The 17,874-nt window shown below is 45.6% G+C and overlaps 1 protein-coding gene across 1 annotated transcript in view; it reads left to right on the forward strand.

Moving 5' to 3' along the window:
* The window catches only part of LOC119394495 (protein zwilch homolog), a 66,398-nt gene that overhangs the window by 25,498 nt on the left and 23,026 nt on the right, over window positions 1-17,874 (forward strand). The window contains exons 13-15 of the mRNA XM_037661802.2: window positions 4,031-4,196; window positions 6,047-6,145; window positions 7,733-7,854. Coding sequence (XP_037517730.1) covers window positions 4,031-4,196; window positions 6,047-6,145; window positions 7,733-7,854 — 387 coding nt within the window. The remainder of the gene's footprint in view (window positions 1-4,030; window positions 4,197-6,046; window positions 6,146-7,732; window positions 7,855-17,874) is intronic.

A 17,874-nucleotide genomic window follows, 5' to 3' on the forward strand; every position in this document is an offset into this window, starting at 1 on the left:
CACTGCCTCTCGAGTGCATCATCCTGTGTATTTGTGGAACCAGCATAATGAGGGGGTAAATTAGGCCACAGAGAAACTAAACCATGCAGACACGACGCACCATGAGACACAAATAACAGGTGACTGTTTTCGCATGGCCATTATAAAACGCTGTTTAAACAGCCCATATTGTCATCAGAATGGTATGTAGTTGAATTAGTTCTCACCACTTGCCGAACTCTGAGACTCACTTGGTGGAATCTGCAGTTTGAGAACCCCTGCCACCGGCAGTTCTAAGAGGTGATAGTGGTGGTGGGTGTGGGGGTCTGTAGCAGCAGTCACACCACCTCCCTCTCGAAAATCGGGAAGGAATGATGTGTTGACACTTGTCACTCACGGAAACTGTACGTGCTTGCTCACCTTGTCACTAATGCTTCATCGCAATGCAGATCTTTCATGTTTCAGTGGAACTAGCATATGACTATTTCGTGTGAACAGCCTGATTGATGGCTGCTCTAATGTAAAAAAGTAAGCAAGACAAATACTAGTCGTATTGGTCTCGCCTCCGTGTTTGCGTTGGAGCAGTGTTTCCCTCTTGCACAGTAGTATAACCTCATTACAACAGACCTTCATAGTGAAGATGATTTTGGTCTGTTGTCAGGCACGTAGCCAGGATTTTTTTTCGGGGGGGGGGGGGGCAAGGCCTAATTGTTCGAAAGAAAGTATTTCCATGGCAAAAATAAAACAAAAGTTGCCCGGGAATATAGAAGGCTGGACGAATTTCGGGGGGGGGGGCAGGCCCCCCCCCTTGCCTACGTGCCTGTCTGTTGTAAAGGGAGTATGTAAAATCCAAGTACTGTTACAACAGACTTTCATGTAAACAATGAATGGGTCTGTTATAACCGTAGAGAATTACGAGTCACAAACATGGTCTTATTTTTAATGGGGGACCAAAAAAAATTTTATTTTTTGAAAATTGCATTTTCAGTTTCTGCAGCTCATTTTCTATCTGATTCCAAAATATCTTCAATGAAAACTACGTAGAAGTACTATAAAATTTTTTTTGCGTCTGCCGATTTGGCGAAAAGTGCGGAAGTAACAAAAAAAGAAAAGCGTTTTTCAAAATTATAGCTCGGCAACGGCGCAACCGGGTGCCACCATTTTGGGCTCGTCGTAAAGAGCATTTCTCCGTGTTTAGGTTCTCCGTTTCAGCTGGCTCCTCCATTCAGTAACAAGCGTACAAAAAGCACATGTTTTGGCTGCTTCTGCCGTGATGCTCGCTTCGGGATCGTCGTCTGCTGCTTGTGCGTCGCGAGGTCGTAGCTGTCGAAAATTGCGCTACTTAGTGACGCGTTCGCACTAGTTCTATGTTCACGGGTCGACGATAATTTAGGACGCTTTAGTTGGGTAGCTGCAAGCGGAAGCTCAATCATCAGATTACGATAGCGCGCCGCACTCGTCGCGAACATCGCAGACGTGTGACTAATAGCGCTGACTCGTTGGACCCGCTGTTCGAGGTTCTTCTTATCAGCACTTCGGAAGCTTATGACGAAGACCACCGCGGGACAGCTCTCTGTACTCGCAATCCAGCATGACGCACTTTGAAACATCGGGAACCGCGGCCACGCACATCGCAAGCGAGCTTTCTACTCGATGTCGTGGCTAGGCCTAACTCCGTTCACGGTGCCGATGTACGAGACAAATCCGAACTTTGCGGGCAAGAACATCGTGCTAGCGGACATGCGAAAGCGAAGAAGCCGCAATGTCCTTCGTCGCAAGCAACGAATCGCATCGCCCGCTGGCTCCTCAGAACGGCGGATGGGCATTTGGCGCATCGGCAGCGGACCCCGTGGCCAAGCTCGCCGCGCAGCGACCGCGCGGAGAAGCGGTGGCAGCGGCTCGCAATTTCTCGTGTCAGCGTCCCAAAACGCAACACCAAGCACGTTGCGCGCCGATTTTACAGCGAAAAGCTGTTATGAGATCATTTCACCGGCCGTTTTTGGCGCTGTAGTTGTCCGCCGCCGCCGCCGCCGCCGCCGCCGCCGCCGGTGTCCGTAACCAGTATCGATCGAAATAAGAAAAAAAACGAAATAAGAAAAAAATTCCAGGATGGAACGAGGTTCGAACCTGGGCCCTCTGCGTGGGAGCCCAGTATTCAACCTCTGAGCCATGCCGGTGCTTGAAACTGCTTTGCAAAAAGGTCCTATACAGGCTTCATGTCGGGAAGGAACCACATTAGCATATGCAATATAGCGTGGCAGAAGAGTAAAATAAGCACCAAGCGTCGCACAACGCGAATTCTGTAACCAGGCGTCACACAATGCGAATTGCGCAACGAGTAGGTTGTGAAATGCTTCCAACCCATTACAAAGATCTCTGCCATAATTCTTCGTCGTCATCAGGCACAGCATCAACACGTGCGCATAATGCCTTACATGCGTTTAGCAGGTACCACGGATCTCCGAAAATGACGAAAAATGGCGCAGTGCCTGCTGCCCTACTTCTCAAAAATTAGAATGATTTAGAGCGTAGTGGGTTCCTCGCAACTGCACTTGTATTGGTTGCCAAGGAAGCCTATAAGCGCAGATCCATTTCCTCGGGGTCTCAGTAAAATTACAATGCTTTATAGCGTAGCGGGTTCCTCGCAAGTGCACTTGGATTGGTTGGCAAGGAAGCCCATGAGCGCATGATCCATTTCCTCGGGGTCTCAGCAAAGTTCTTCCCCCCCCCCCCGTCTCTCTCCCACGTCAACGTATGTTATACAGCATGACGGGAGAGGGAAATAGCGAGCAGGCGTCACCCAATGCAAATTACATAACTGTTGGGCCGTTTAAAGCTTCCAACCCATTACAAAGGGCTGAGCCATAATTCTTCATCGTCATCAGTCGTCGCGTCAAAAAGTGCACATAATGCCTTACAGACGTGTAGCTGGTGCCTCGCTTCTCCGCAGAATGACGAATAATGGCTTAGTAGGTGCTTCCCAACTTCACAAAAATTGTGATTTATGGCGTAGCGGGTATACCTTTCTAGTCTACTTGTATTGTAGCCCCAAGAGAGCGTACAACGGGCTCTAGAAACGCCGCTCTTACAGCTTTCGCTGTGACTGTGCTGCGGTTTCAGCGCAGGCCTGGCGTTTTTTTTTGTCGCTACAGCTAGGAATAGCTGATCATTCACAGACCGGAGATCGGCGGCCTTCGTTCTTAAATCGGTATGTCGACATCCGCGGCGCGCTGCTCGAGCCCGTCCCGAAAGTATGCTAAGCGATGTTTGAAGTCGGAAGTTAATGACCGTGGTAGAAAAGTCCGCTCTAAAGGAGTCCTGACCACCTTGCTGGCCTGACATTTTAGTCAATTATATCCGAATGTCCGTTGTACCAGAATCCGTTGTAAACGCAGCTCAATCAATGGAACAAATACGGAGGTCGGCATAACGCCGCAAATTGGTATGTAATATCCGAATGTCTGTTGTAAACAGATCCGTTGTAACGAGATTATACTTAATAAGAATATGCACCAGAAAGGTTGCAAAATGACTGTTATACTGCTCCAAGTGATTCCACACTCCATTTTGTTTACCCCGAATCTGATCCAAAAGCACTGTTCCTTCTGCTCCAAATATTGCTTTGGATCCCAAACTGGCTGGACCACCACTGGCTTGTGTAACTGCTGCAGAAAACAATGTAGGAGGTTTGAAGCTTGAATTCCTGGAGTTCAATGCACTGTCCCCTTGTGAAGAACCAGACTGCAAAACCTTCAGTGTTACTTCCAATAGCAGGAACACGAACAGCCTCACAGGTCCATGTTATATTATTTGTGTACTGCAGTTGAACCTGAATATATCGAATTCCATGAGGACTAAAAATTAGCTCAATGTATCGTTGATTCAGTATATGAAATTGTGCCAATCTAAGCTCCTAATCAAACCTCTACATCTCTCTGACATTTGCCTCAAATAGCAACAAGTGGGAGCTTCCCAATTAGGGTATTTAAAGTGACCCAAAAAGGGTATTCAAAGTGGTATTCAAAGTGTGGATGCCACTTGTGTGGTGCAGGTCTGGAGCTGGCCAGTCAGGAGCAGCTGGTGCCTTTCCTTGTGTGCCCGACCCTAACGAACGAGGCCCTCGGCGAGCTGTGGAAGCTGCAAGCGGTCCTGGACATGATTATGCTGTGCAAGACCTACCTGCACCTCCCCATTCACTACCTGAGCGGGTACACCAGGTAGTACACCCTCGGACTCTGTAGCAGCTAGTATAACCACAAACGGCACCAGCTGTTATCTGGCTGTGTAGCATCCCTTACTTCCTGTTTTCTCATCAGCCAGTTGAAACCAGTTCAGTATGTGCAATCTGGATTTGGCTACAATTCATCAGTCAAGCTGATGCAGAACATGTGCACCAGGTTCTCGCGGAGCTAGGCCAGACTTCAGCACAACTGTGGTGCTTCTTGTACTGTGTAGATACCGTGGCTGCAGCAGGGTGCCGCCACGTTTTGACGCGGGGCTCGTGAAATGCTCAAGACGTGCCGACTCAGCTTTTGGCCCCCCTGTCATCCCTGCCTGTGTAGGTTCCAGCGTGCTCGTTTGGACAAAAAAAAAAGAGGAAGCACATGGACAAACCTTTGGGACTTTTCTGATACCTGATGTACTCGAAAAATTTTTGCGTAAAAGATTGTTAGACAGTAAACTAGAATGTGATGAATCAATGATTACTTGGAAAGGTGTTGCAGGGTCTCTGATGACCGCAACGTATTAGAGAGAAAAAACACGTGTCAGTGTTGTTCTTCACTGTGAGCAAGATATGCAGTTGAGCAGGTCATGTAATGCATAGAGCAGTGTCCTACTAAAGAGATAGATCAGCTGTCGTTATCAAAACTCAGTTGATGGTGTCAGATGATCAGTTAGTGCAGTAGAATAAGAAAATATGCACGCATAGGATTGGGCCAGCTGACGCAAAACAGAGGTAACTGAAAAGTGCCAGATGAAGCTTTCATACTGCAGTGGGTGTAACATAGGCTGGTGATAAAAAGTCACACTTTCGCCGCAACAGCGAAGCAATGAATGCAATAGCAACAAATTGGAATGTAACGCGAAGAAGAACGGAAAGCAGCTCGAAATTTCCAGCGCGTCGCTCAAGCGCAAAGGACGCGCGAAAAAAACACACACAGGACGAGCGCGAACTATCAAGTGCCACAGATGTTACTTATTTCTGTTTGAACAGCGTGCTCATTTCGCAAACGCGGCCGCTCTTAACTTCAGCGCGGACATCGCGGTCAGAGCACAAGACATACAACCCCCCCTCCTCCCTCCACAAGATAAGCGCGCACGCAGGTGACCACGCCCTGTAGGGTGAAGTGCACAGAGGCGCGCGTGCAACGCCACGAGTGGGGCGATGACCTTTAAAGCTCGCCCCTCGCGCATTTCGCGCCATCTCGCTGGTGAGCAACAAAGCACGCTGAAGTGAATGGTGTATATAAATAGCTCGCCGTTAGCATGCCGAGAGACAGTACTCTTCGTGGCCTAGCCGTCTAACGCCGCGCACTGCGTAGCGAGAGGTCACCTGGTCGATTCCTTGCGTCGGAAAGTATTTCTGAATTATTTCGGAAGTATTTCTGAATTATGCTGAATGTTTACATTGCGTTTTTGAGAGGAAGTGACGTTAGAAAAGCATTCTTTTCCGGCTGCTTTTTCTGATGCTAGTGACCCTTTGTTCAGAAGGGAGAACGTTTGGGCGTGTCGGTTGTTCATCGTTCATCAGCAACCATAGCACAATAAAGAACACAGGACAAGGAAGTGACCAGGACAAGTGCTCACTATCAACAAAGGTTTTTATTGCAGAAACAGAGCATATATAAGCACTCTTTGAAGCTGCAATAATGAAAGCTGCAATAATGATTATGCTCTGTTTCTGCAATAAAATCCTTTGTTGATAGTGAGCGCTTGTCCTGGTCACTTCCTTGTCCCATGTTCTTTATTGCACTATGGTTGCTGATGAACCCTTTGTTCAGTGTTCGCAATATGCAAATTAAGAACCTGTTCTCATTTGATGGTTTTCTGTTTCATGCCATTTTAGGGAAGCCCTGAAGTACTTCAGTAACTGTGAACGTGGCAAATACATCCACAAGTTCAGGTTCCCCCTGAAGGTTCCCCTTGTTCGTGTGGTGCTGGAAAAGTGAGCATTATTTCTACTTACACAAAGAATGCCAGTTTAAATTAATTTCATTTGTTGTATTGTTATTTTTATATTTACAGTATTTACGCAGTCATATTAGATTTATTATTTTTTATAATATAATGTTTTCTTGCGTAATGTGATTATTGTTCAACGGCCTCGGGCAGCCTTGCATGAAAGGGGATTAGTTGATAGTGATAACAAGGCTCAAAGCAATAGGCACAGAGGTGACATGTTCATGTTACACAGCATGCAAAGCAATTAATTCTTTGCTGCATAAACTACATTCTGTGTATGTGATGGTGTTTCACAGCTGTTTGGTGCGGCACTTTGAAACTCCTGCACTCCAATTACTGTTATGCCAGGCATGTAGCCACTTGCAAGCGGCAGCCTTCTATGCTGCTGATGTCACACTTCTTTCTATCTGTCACTGCAGCAAGCTGGTGTTTTTTAATTGCCATTCTTGATTGATAGCATGAATAAAAAAAAACAAAAAAATGGCCTATTCCTTGTGTATTTCATACTGTGATATGCCTTGCATACAACTGAAATGACCTGCCTCATAGCTGTATGGTTTTAACGTACTATGCATCGCTGAAAAAAGGGAGAAAAGCTTGCAGTGCTGCACAGAGCTACTATACCTATTTCCTCACCGCAGCACCTCCCACAAGTTATGCCGGTGCCTTCCGCGGTGGCAGCTTCTAAAGCCTCGGCGGAAGCGCCTCGCTTTTGCCACTACTAAAGTATTCTGGTTCACTGTAAGACAGACTCTTTAACACAATATTCCCACCCTCGCAGAGAATGCTAACTAAAGCTCAATGCCACATTCTCGAAGCACTCTAAACGCTTCCCCCTCCCACCTAGAAACTGCCACTCCACCCCCTACACGTCTTTGCCATATTGCCGCTTTTGGGGAGCATAGGGCACCTTTAACTACATGATACAGGACTGTACAGAATCACCTCTTACTACACCCAATCCACACCACACACCTTTGGAAGAGAGCCCTAGCCTGCTCTACCATTAAAGTCCAGCACCAGCTGGTAGTGAGTGCCGTTGACGCGGCAAAGACCATCCTGGAAACGGGAGACCACCCCGAAGACAACACTTTAATAATATCCAAATAAAGATGTTTACTATCTCTCTGTTGTTTTGCATAAATTACAGAACAGTGCAAGGCAACGTACCCAGCAAATTTCATTTAGATTAGATTCATCGACCTCAGCAAATCGCCGGAGTTGGGCTCTAGAGTGTACAGTACTCACGGATTGTAGTAGGACAATTTAGGTCTAAGTAACGCGCATGCATTCGTTTCTGCCGTCTTCAGTTTGGGTCATATCTGCGTAATTTTGACTCCAACACTTAGATCAGAGTGAATGTTATCGTTATCGTGAATGTTACCAGATTCGTCACAATATGACGTGGTTATCTCGAGCATTTGCGCATACCAGTTGTTATAGTACAAAGAAATTTAATGTCTGGTTTGAATCTCCGAGTACTGCACTTCCGGTGCCCCTGTTGACTCACCCAAAACCGCCACCTTGTCACTTTTACATCTCCTCTAATGTCTGCTCTCTGCTGATCCAGCGTCTCCCCCATGGAGTGGACTGCATCCATCAAGAGCCGACAGGGGACCCACACTGCCCACACCATTGTCCACATCAGCACCACTGCCCCTTTCGATCACCTGCTGACTGAAAAGCAATGCAGTAAGCGCCCTCTACTTACGCTTATTGTCCTAATCACTCAACTCTGTCAGTGCCATTACGCATGCTTAACTGTACCTTTTGTTGTTAATCGCTATCACCAATTTATCTCCATTATCGTCGCGTTATTGCACTGATGCAGAAGGTGCTTCTAAAATCTGAAATTTCATAGATTGCATTTAATTCAACAGCAAGAATCAGGGCTGTCTGATAAGATTGTGTGCTTGACAACGTTGAAGAGTGCTTTAATTTTTTTGGAGAGGGGGGGGGGGAGGGGGCTTTTCAATCCCACTTCCACACCCTTCTGTTCAATCCCTTTCCCTGTCTCTCTTTGTGTGTGTGTGCACGTATGTATAGAAATGAGTAGAATACCCTTGCTAACAGCAACAAGAAAAGAAAGATTTATTCAATGTTTCGACTGGAGTCCAATCTTCATCATGAATGAGTGTACAGAGTATGTTTGGGCGTATTTACTGAGGCCTATGTAAAAAAGAAACGAGGGAGGGGGGTGGGGGATTAAGAGAGAGAAGAAAAGAAAGGCATGGGAAAATGTCGGTTAGTGACCAGTTTATCTTGTAAGGGCCTAGGTACAGGAGGTGAGGAGTGGTTAGCTTAGCAAGATTAGTAAGAGACTGTTATCAGAAGCCAAGAAAGGAATGGAGCTAGTTGGGGAACAGTTGTATCTTGTAAGGGCCTAGGTACAGGAGGTATCCCCTAACATGGCCCCCACTTTTCTTTAAAAATGTTTTATCACATTTTTTTCACCCTTAACTTTTTCCTCGAGAAACAAGGGACCCTGAACACTATCCAAGGTCCACTGACTCTGACACGCATTAAGGCATTCTTTGCTGACACCTCAGACCTCCAGTACCTACGCCCTTACAAGATAAACTCGTCGGCAACCGATGTTGTTCATTCCTTTCTTTCTCTCTCCTAGTACTGCCCCCCCCCCCCTTTTTTTTTAAACATAGATATAAGTATAAATATACAACCAAACATAACCTGTACACCCATTCCTCATGAAGACCAGACTGCAGTCGAATAAACCTTTCCTGTCTTGTTGCTGTTAACGAGGGTGTTCTACTCATTTCTGTCTACTATGCCTTGTGCACCTTTGCCATAATGTCCGTGATGCATATATAAATTAGGGGTGTGCGAATATTCAAAATTTCGAATATTTTTCGAATAGTGTTTGCTATTCGATTCGATTTGCACTGGAATTTTACTATTCGAACTTCCCAAAAACAAATACAGTTAACGTCCGATTGAAAGTGACCCCTTCAGATTTTCAATATGCTTCACCTCATCACATCCCGGTATTGCGGCAAAGCTGCCTTTCAAGCTCCGTTACGGTCGAACTTTGTCAAGACAGACAGTCAACGTCAGATTGGAAGTGGTCCCTAGTTTTAGATGTGAAGCATCTTATAGCGGAGCTCAATCCGGTGGTGGTGGTGGTGATGTGCGGCGTGACCACCCTTATTGCGCATGCGCAAACCCTCTCCACTTCCCCTTTCCCCTCCCCCTCTCCACTTCCCCTCTCCCCTTTCCCCCCTCACCACTCCCTCTCTGAAACGCGGCCTCTATATGCCGAAACACTGCTTCGCATCGCCTCACGTGCTGAGGTTCGTTGTAACGAGGTTTGACTGTATATATATATATATATATATATATATATATATATATATATATATATGTATATATATTGAATGAACTTGCAGGTAGCACGTTTTGAAAAGGAAAAAATGCCTTTACTAACGTTTCGGCCGTGGCAAGGCCTTCGTCAGAGGCACGGCCTTCGTCACTCTGACGAAGGCCGTGCCACGGCCGAAGCGTTAGTAAAGGCATTTTTTCCTTTTCAAAACGTGCTACCTGCAAGTTCATTCAATATAGAAAATACCCGGACCTGTCGTGCCCTCCCTTCATTTAGTTATATATATATATATATATATATATATATACATATATATATATATATATATATATATATATATCATATACGGGACATGACGCCGACGGCAAAGCTGCCTTTCAAGCTCCATTACGGTCGAACTTTGCCAAGACACAGTCAACGTCCGATTGGAAGTGGTCCCTAGATTTTCAGTATGCTTCACCTCATGACACCCCCGTATTGCGGCAAAGCTGCCTTTCAGGCTCCGCTATGGTCGCAAATGTATTAACTCAAGAAAGCGCTGGTTCCAACATGGAGATGAAAGATGTAGCAGAGTTGGGGGCTCAATCGATGCTGTTTTGGGCCTGAAATTTGGGCAGAAAGTAAAAAAAATCGGACGCCGAAGCTTTTTAGCATTCAAAATTTCAGATGTTCTTATATATTGATGTCTACGAGGCAGATTTGGAACTCCGCCACATCAGTTGGGCTTCCACAAAAGTTGAAAGAGGAAGAGAGGCTGAGGAAATGGCATCTTTGCCTATCACGTGTAAAGTGTTGTTGGCAACACTTTGGTTGCAGCAAATCATGTACATAAATAGAATTCGGCCTCTGCATTGCCTCATTCTTGTTAAGACAACTATGAAACACCACCCTGCCTGTGCTTCATCAACCTAGCGTAAAGAAACACTTTCATGTTGCTATATGCTCAGGAATCCTCTGTAACTTTTTTTCTGCGATTTTGCTTCGAAGTATTTGAAAAACATTCTAGAAATATTCGAGAAATATTAGAAAAATATTCGATTCGATTCGCACTCACATTTCAATATTTGAATTCGATTCGCACCCAAAATTTTGCTATTTGCACAGCTCTAATATAAATACTTTACATTTGCTAAAGTTGTGGCCAATGGACCGGCCGCAGCGTTAGTAAACTAATTTTGTTTTTTAGACATGTGTATGTTGATTTTCTGTTATTTTCTTTGGGTTCAGCATAGCATATACTTTTGCTTGCCATATATATATATGCACATAGATTACAAGAAGGGCTGTCTTTGGTTGCCATAAGACAATAGGTAAAGAGTATATATGCTTCCAAACAACTATTTATATTCATCAACGTTTCAGTCACAGACCAACCTTTCTCAAACTCGACTCAAACATTGACATATAAATATACCACCTTCTCACAAATGGTCTTATAAAGCACCTAAACGAAAATCATCACTGACATGTTGGCAATGTACGTTGACGTTGAACACAAGCTCCAGGATGCTACCCTTCCATATGAAGAGCTCCGTAACCTGTGGCAGTCCACCAAAGACAAGCAAGATGCCAAGCCCGCCGCATCAGCTCTCCATGCTTTCGCTACAAAACCATTTCAGAACCATTTCGCAGAGACCCTGGATGCTGCACGGCAGCATCAGCAGTGTGCTTGGCATGCCCACTACGGCTAACAGTGCCGAGCCACAACAACGGAGGAGGGTGACCCTCCACAATGCTGCAATACAGCACAGCCAGTTTCACGTGAGAGCAATATTGCTCCAAGAATGCCGTGGCTGTGGTTACTCAAGCCCTAAAACCTGTCTCTTGAGTGGCAGTGCACCGCAGTGATTGAAGGGTTGGAAAAATTTGCTTGCAGCCAAGTGTCTGCCAATGGTGGAGCCTCTGCGTGTAGTGAAGTGAGGAGCACATCACAGGGGCGAGGTTGAGGCCCTGGCCCACATCGAAGCTGGCACCAAGGCGCAGTGACCCACTCTGCGTCTGCAAGTGCATCGGCGCAAAAAAACTTTCAAGCTTGCCAACCCATGAACTGGAAAAGCTACAAACAGGGCTCATGCCAACCAACTTGTTAAATTTTGTTTTCCTGGTCAGCTGGTACTTCACTTTTTGTTCGGGAGAAGGAGAACGTGTTGCGAGGACATCCATTAATCGCGAGGATGTAGGTGGCACACTCTGGGCGTGGTGGGGACAAACCCAGTTTTTGTGTGTGCCCCAGGTGTGAGTGGTCATCGAAGTTTCAGGTCTAATAACCCTTCGAGCTCTTTGGCTTGAGGACCCTGACCTTCCAGCACATACAATACATGGCCCTGATAAATTGCAGGATTCTTTTCTCGGGTATGAGTCGTTCTATTTTAGACAACATCGCATTATAAGTTACTTTTCTGTAGTGAGAGGCAAAGAAATGTTTTGACACATTCATTAGAAGGAATGTAATGTAATAGAAATGACTACTTTTAAATAATTCATCAGTTACACTTGTAAGACAGTAATTGTTAACTTTAAGCAATTACATTTCTGGCTGAGTCTGTGAAAAATCTTTTCCTGATGTGACTGTACATCGCAGCGTGCTCGCACTGCACGTGTGCTGTGGTGGAGGATGTGACCTTGAAGATGCACCAAGTGCCAGTCACCGGCAAACATTTGTTCAGGCTTGATTGTGTTTTTAGTGAGCTCCAGTCCAACGATTCAATGCAAGCACAAAATGCAGCGAATGGTTGAACAGCGGTACGACCTCAAATTTTATGTTGACCTGACGATACCCGACTACCTAACGATAAATGACATCGCGATGATTCCCCAACCTCACTCTATTTACTATTCCCAAAAGTGAAATCCTCTCTAAAAGGACACCACCGTGGAACCCTAAGTGCTGTCAAAGAAGCTTGTAGTATGTGTGACCTTAAGGACCTTTCGGAATCCATCTACTGAGAAGCCTTCGCGTCGTGGAAACATGCTTAAGGGATCTACTTACAAGATTTTTTAGGCACTCTAGCAATGTCTTTAATAAATTTATTTTGCAAAACTTTTTCTGATACTTTTTATACAAACCCGCAATTGTTTTTTTTTTGTAACATGTAAAGGTCTGGAACAAACGAAAGCCTACAAGTGACTGGAATCTCAGCTATTTGTGCGGATGGGTAAAAATCTGTTATGAAATGGCCTAGCTTATGAACATTAATATCTTCAATGCTTGATGAAGTAGGCAGAAGCATTTCTTAAATTCGAAAGTTTACGAGTCTGTTCAGTGTAATGTGTTGTCAGCAACCCTTTAATCTATTCAAACAAGGAGAACCTGCATAGGTACATGTCTCTGCGCACTTTCTACAAGCACCTCTGCATATGCTTCTTCGCATCTCACTCTCTCAGCTTAAGCGTGATGCACAAAACTTTCAAGCTTGGTACTTAAGCCAAACCACAGGGTTAAAACCAAATCCATATCTTCTGGAAGCACCAGTGGTCTTCATGCAGATATGTCAAAGTGTACCCTGCATTGTATCAAAATATAGCCCACCTAGATAGCGTTTCCACGCAACTGACGTGCTTTCTAAACAAAGTAAAATCTGGCAAAATTACTGGCAAAGTGGAGGGGGGGTGGAATTGCACTGGAATTGCACCGAAATTCAAGATGGAGGCAGCAAATTTTTCCCTCCAGAAAAAAATGGAGTGCATGTGGACTTCCTCAGAAATATTCTAACTCGTTCGTGACGCAGTGCCTCACAATGACAGCTCACAAACACAATAAACACAATGGCAACGCGATCACACTGCGGGAAGCATGGTATGGAAGTACCTCTGATGATGAGCCAAGTCAACAGCTCTAAGCAACAAACACATCTCGGAGGCCTTACTTTTGCTGAATACGTTATCATAGGTACCATCTTGGAATACAGATCTCGAAGGTCGTTTTTTTTTCTTTTTGCTCGCAGGACCCTGAAAATCGTAATGGGTGTCCTGCACTAAGTTCGGGGTGCGATCATAATGCAGAAAAAAAATTACATTTCGACAGCAAAATTCAGGTGCAGGCACTTAGAGATCTTGTTGCTAAGCAGGATTACATGGGATTCAAGCAGGTGTGGACACTTGAAATTAGCAGAGGAATTGAAAGGGGTGCTTGCTCAAAATTTTACGGCAATATAGTTTGCAGGGAAATCTTGTGGGCAAACCTGTTATGAAGGGTGCCCCAGAAACTCGTACGTTAAGGCTCCCTATGTCATAATTTGCAGGCTTTATTCGCACGAGACACAGACTGCATTGTCTTTCACTTAGAAACATTGCACACTCTCATTAGCTTTCCACGACATTCAACAGGATGTTCGTGTTTGTTGGCTGCTGCATCCTGGCTTTAGCAGCACTGCAGTTGAAGCACCAAACTGCACAGGTTCATCAAATAGAAAATGCACACTCGTCATTTACTGGCACCTTCAGCATACTGCCACACGCGCCAGCAGTGTGCTCATAGAAGCCAGCTAGCAGATGTGTGGTCGGCTATCAGTGTAATTCCAGTGTGCGGTATAGTGTTGCTACCGCATAATTTACCACTCTATAGAGCATGGTGCCAGCATGCGGTGGCACTCCACGTTAGCCGCACAAAGAATTCCTGATTGTGGGAAATGGGCTGAGCTGTGAGTACCTGATGTGCAATACCATTGTCCCACATCAGCTTGACCGAGGGGTGGTAGCCAAATCCACATAGTGAATTCAGCTAGCTAAGTACCAAGCTATGTCTGGCAAGGTGTTTCGCTTGCAAGTTGCATAAAAGAGACAGAGTGCAGCAGCAGCAAGCGTACCGGTGGTTTTGAAAGCAAAAATACGCATTGTTGAGTACTGCGGTAGAGGGCTCAGTGCAAGACTGACTGAGGCACAAGATGTTTGAAACGGCACAAAATCTGCTGCATTGGAACTTGGCACTGCTTCATAAGGCTTGAGTCCACTTAGAACATTCAAAACTAACCGAAACAAGCAAGGCACAAGGGCTGCGATGCCAAAAAAACGTGGCGAAATTTTCGCTCGAACATGCAGAGTTCTGTATGGGGCCAACGCAGCCTCTATATCTTGGTAAAATTAGCGCAACTAAGAAAATTTTGACGCTGGCGGGGCATTTTGGTGCAGCATGGCGAAGTTTCAACAAATTTCACACTGAGCTCAGCAGATGACAGTAGTCTTCTGCTGGATGTGTGTCATTCATATAAAATTTTTAAATGAAACTTTTTTGCTCACATCAGCCTCTTTCTTTACCTACCACAACTATTACAGCTTGTGATAATAGCAAGAAGCACATCTGATCCAAGCACTGCTCTTGATTTATGTCTGCTATCAGCCAATGGCAGCAATCTGCTACAAATGACAAAATAGAGCAGTTGCCGGCAGCTTCAAGGGATAGTGAGGATGGGCCTCTTTATGAAGAGAGGGCACTTGAGAAACTGGCAACTTCGCGTTCTTCTTGTAAACTTCATGCTCTGCACATGACCACAAAATTTGGCTGAGCTGTTCATAGCAGTGTTTGCTGTGCATAGAATGTATTAAAGGGACACTAAAGGGGGGGGGCAAATATTAAGTTGATGTTGATTGTTGAAATAGCGGTCCAGAAACCTCATAGTGCTACTTTTATGCCAAGGAAGTGCTTATTTTGAGATAAAATCACATTTTAGTGGTTCAAATCACCCGCCTGAAAGCAGTATTTCGCACGTCACTGTTGCCGTGCCCAATGTTGCCCGCTTTTACTGCGCGGCGGCGTGCACTGACGGCGTGCACTGGCGGCGTGCACCATTCGGGCATCCGGCAGCATCACATGCATGCGGTATTTTGTCGAACTTTCTGTCAGAGCAAAGAGGCAAAGCAGCTGGTGAGGATCAGGTAACATCAGACCTGTTGAAAGACGGTGGAGAGATTATGTTAGAGAAACTGGCCACCCTGTATACGAAGTGCCTCTCGACATGGAGGATACCAGAATCTTGGAAGAATGCCAACATAATCTTAATCCATAAGAAAGGGGACGTCAAGGACCTGAAAAATTACAGGCCCATAAGCTTACTGTGCGTTGTCTACAAGCTATTTACAAAAGTAATTGCTAACAGAATTAATACGACATTAGAGTTCAATCAACCAAGGGACCAAGCAGGATTTCGTACAGGATTCTCAACAATAGACCATATTCATACTATCAATCAGGTGATAGAGAAATGCGCGGAATACAACCAACCCCTATACATAGCCTTCATAGATTACGAGAAGGCATTTGATTCGGTGGAGACATCAGCAGTCATGCAGGCACTGCGGAATCAAGGCATCGACGAAGCCTATATAAACATAATGGAAGAAATCTACAGCGGATCCACAGCCACTATAGTCCTCCATAAAGAAAGCGACAGAATCCCAATAAAGAAGGGCGTACGGCAGGGAGACACGATCTCTCCAATGTTATTCACCGCGTGTTTACAAGAGGTTTTCAGGGCCCTAGATTGGGAAGAGTTAGGGATAAGAGTTAATGGAGAGTATCTCAGTAACCTGCGATTCGCTGATGACATTGCATTCATGAGTAACGCGGGAGACGAATTACAGCTCATGATTACTGAACTGGATACCGAAAGTAGAAGAGTAGGTCTGAAAATTAATATGCATAAAACTAAAGTAATGTGGAACAATCTTGGCAGAGAACAGCGCTTTGCGATAGGTGGCGAGACACTGGAAGTTGTGAAGGAGTACGTCTACTTAGGACAGGTAGTAACCGCGGAGCCGAACCATGAGAGTGAAATAACTAGAAGAATAAGGATGGGTTGGGGCTCATTCGGCAAGCATTATCAAATCATGAATGGTAATCTACCACTATCGCTCAAGAGGAAGGTATATAACAGCTGCATCTTACCGGTACTTACCTACGGAGCAGAAACCTGGAGACTTACAAAGAGGGTTCAACTTAAACTGAGGACGACGCAGCGAGCGATGGAAAGGAAAATGATAGGTGTAACCTTAAGAGACAGGAAGAGAGCAGAGTGGGTCAGGGAACAAACGGGGGTTAAGGATATCATAGTTGAAATTAAGAAGAAGAAATGGATATGGGCCGGGCACGTAGCCCGTCGGCAGGATAACCGGTGGTCATTAAGGGTAACTGACTGGATTCCAAGAGATGGCAAACGCGTGAGGGGGAGACAGAAAATTAGGTGGGTAAATGAGATTAAGAAGTTTGTAGGTATAACGTGGCAGCAGAAAGCACAGGACCGGGTTGATTGGCGGAACATGGGAGAGGCCTTTGCCCTGCAGTGGGCGTAGACAGGCTGATGATGATGATGATGTCTGTCAGAGCGACTTTCACGAGCGTGCAAAACACACGCGGCAGTACGCGATACTGAAACTACCACTGAGATGCGACCGCGTGAGCAAAGCAGGGTGCCGGGCGAAGTGCAGTTCGGCGAAAACGGAACTTTCGAACCACGCGCGCCGTTCCCCATGGCAACGCCAAAGAGGTTCTTACCGTATTTACTCGCGTAATGATCGCACCCCTAAATTTTGTCGTCTAAATTCGATTTTTCTTTTTCCCCGCGTAATGATCGCACCCCGAACTTGCCGCATCGATATGTCGTGTGCCAAGTCTAGCCGATGATCATCGCGTTTATCATCTGTCGAATGTTGCGTTAATAACTCTTCCAAATTCGCCAAGTGAACTGCACGCACCAAACATATTCGTAATTTTTGCCCACCGTTGGCGGAAACGTGCCATTTAGAATTGCAGTAAAGGCAAATGCCGCAGTTTTCACTGAATGCCCGCCATGTGTTTTATGTCTGTGGCAGCTGAACGTGCCCATCTTTGTTTCTGTGATCTGAAAGCAGGCATCACTACGCTAATGCCGTAAATTTACTGATTTAAATGAAAGCATTCCTTATTTAGACAGAAGAGACTGTTTTGATGGGCGTGACGTACTCACAACCAACGTTACTAGAACAAACTCAGTTTCAAAGCTCCGTATCTCCGCCAGCGGAGGAGGGTGGTCCGAACGGCGGTCGCGAGAACTAGCGGCGCTGCAGTTCCGTCTTGCGCCACTATCGGCGCGTCGTCTGCTGCCAGGCTGCGGTCCGCCGCGCAGTTGCTCGCGGCAACTGCACGGCAACTTTCTTATTGTACTAGTTAGGTGGATATGCATAAGGTCGTCCGTATGCATTGGCCCGCGTGCGTTGTTCATTACATGGCTAAGAATCGATGTTCGGTCTATATTGCCACGCCCACTTCTTGTTTTATTTTGATGTATTCGCGTTTGACCAGCAAGGACGGTTATCAACGCTCGAAGCTGTCCGCGTAGCAGTGTTCGAGAAGCTTCGCGATTGTAGTAGATCGCTTTGTTAAGATTGCGCGCCGCACGTGA

This window comes from Rhipicephalus sanguineus, chromosome 5, assembly GCF_013339695.2.
Source record: "Rhipicephalus sanguineus isolate Rsan-2018 chromosome 5, BIME_Rsan_1.4, whole genome shotgun sequence".
NCBI lineage: Eukaryota > Metazoa > Arthropoda > Arachnida > Ixodida > Ixodidae > Rhipicephalus > Rhipicephalus sanguineus.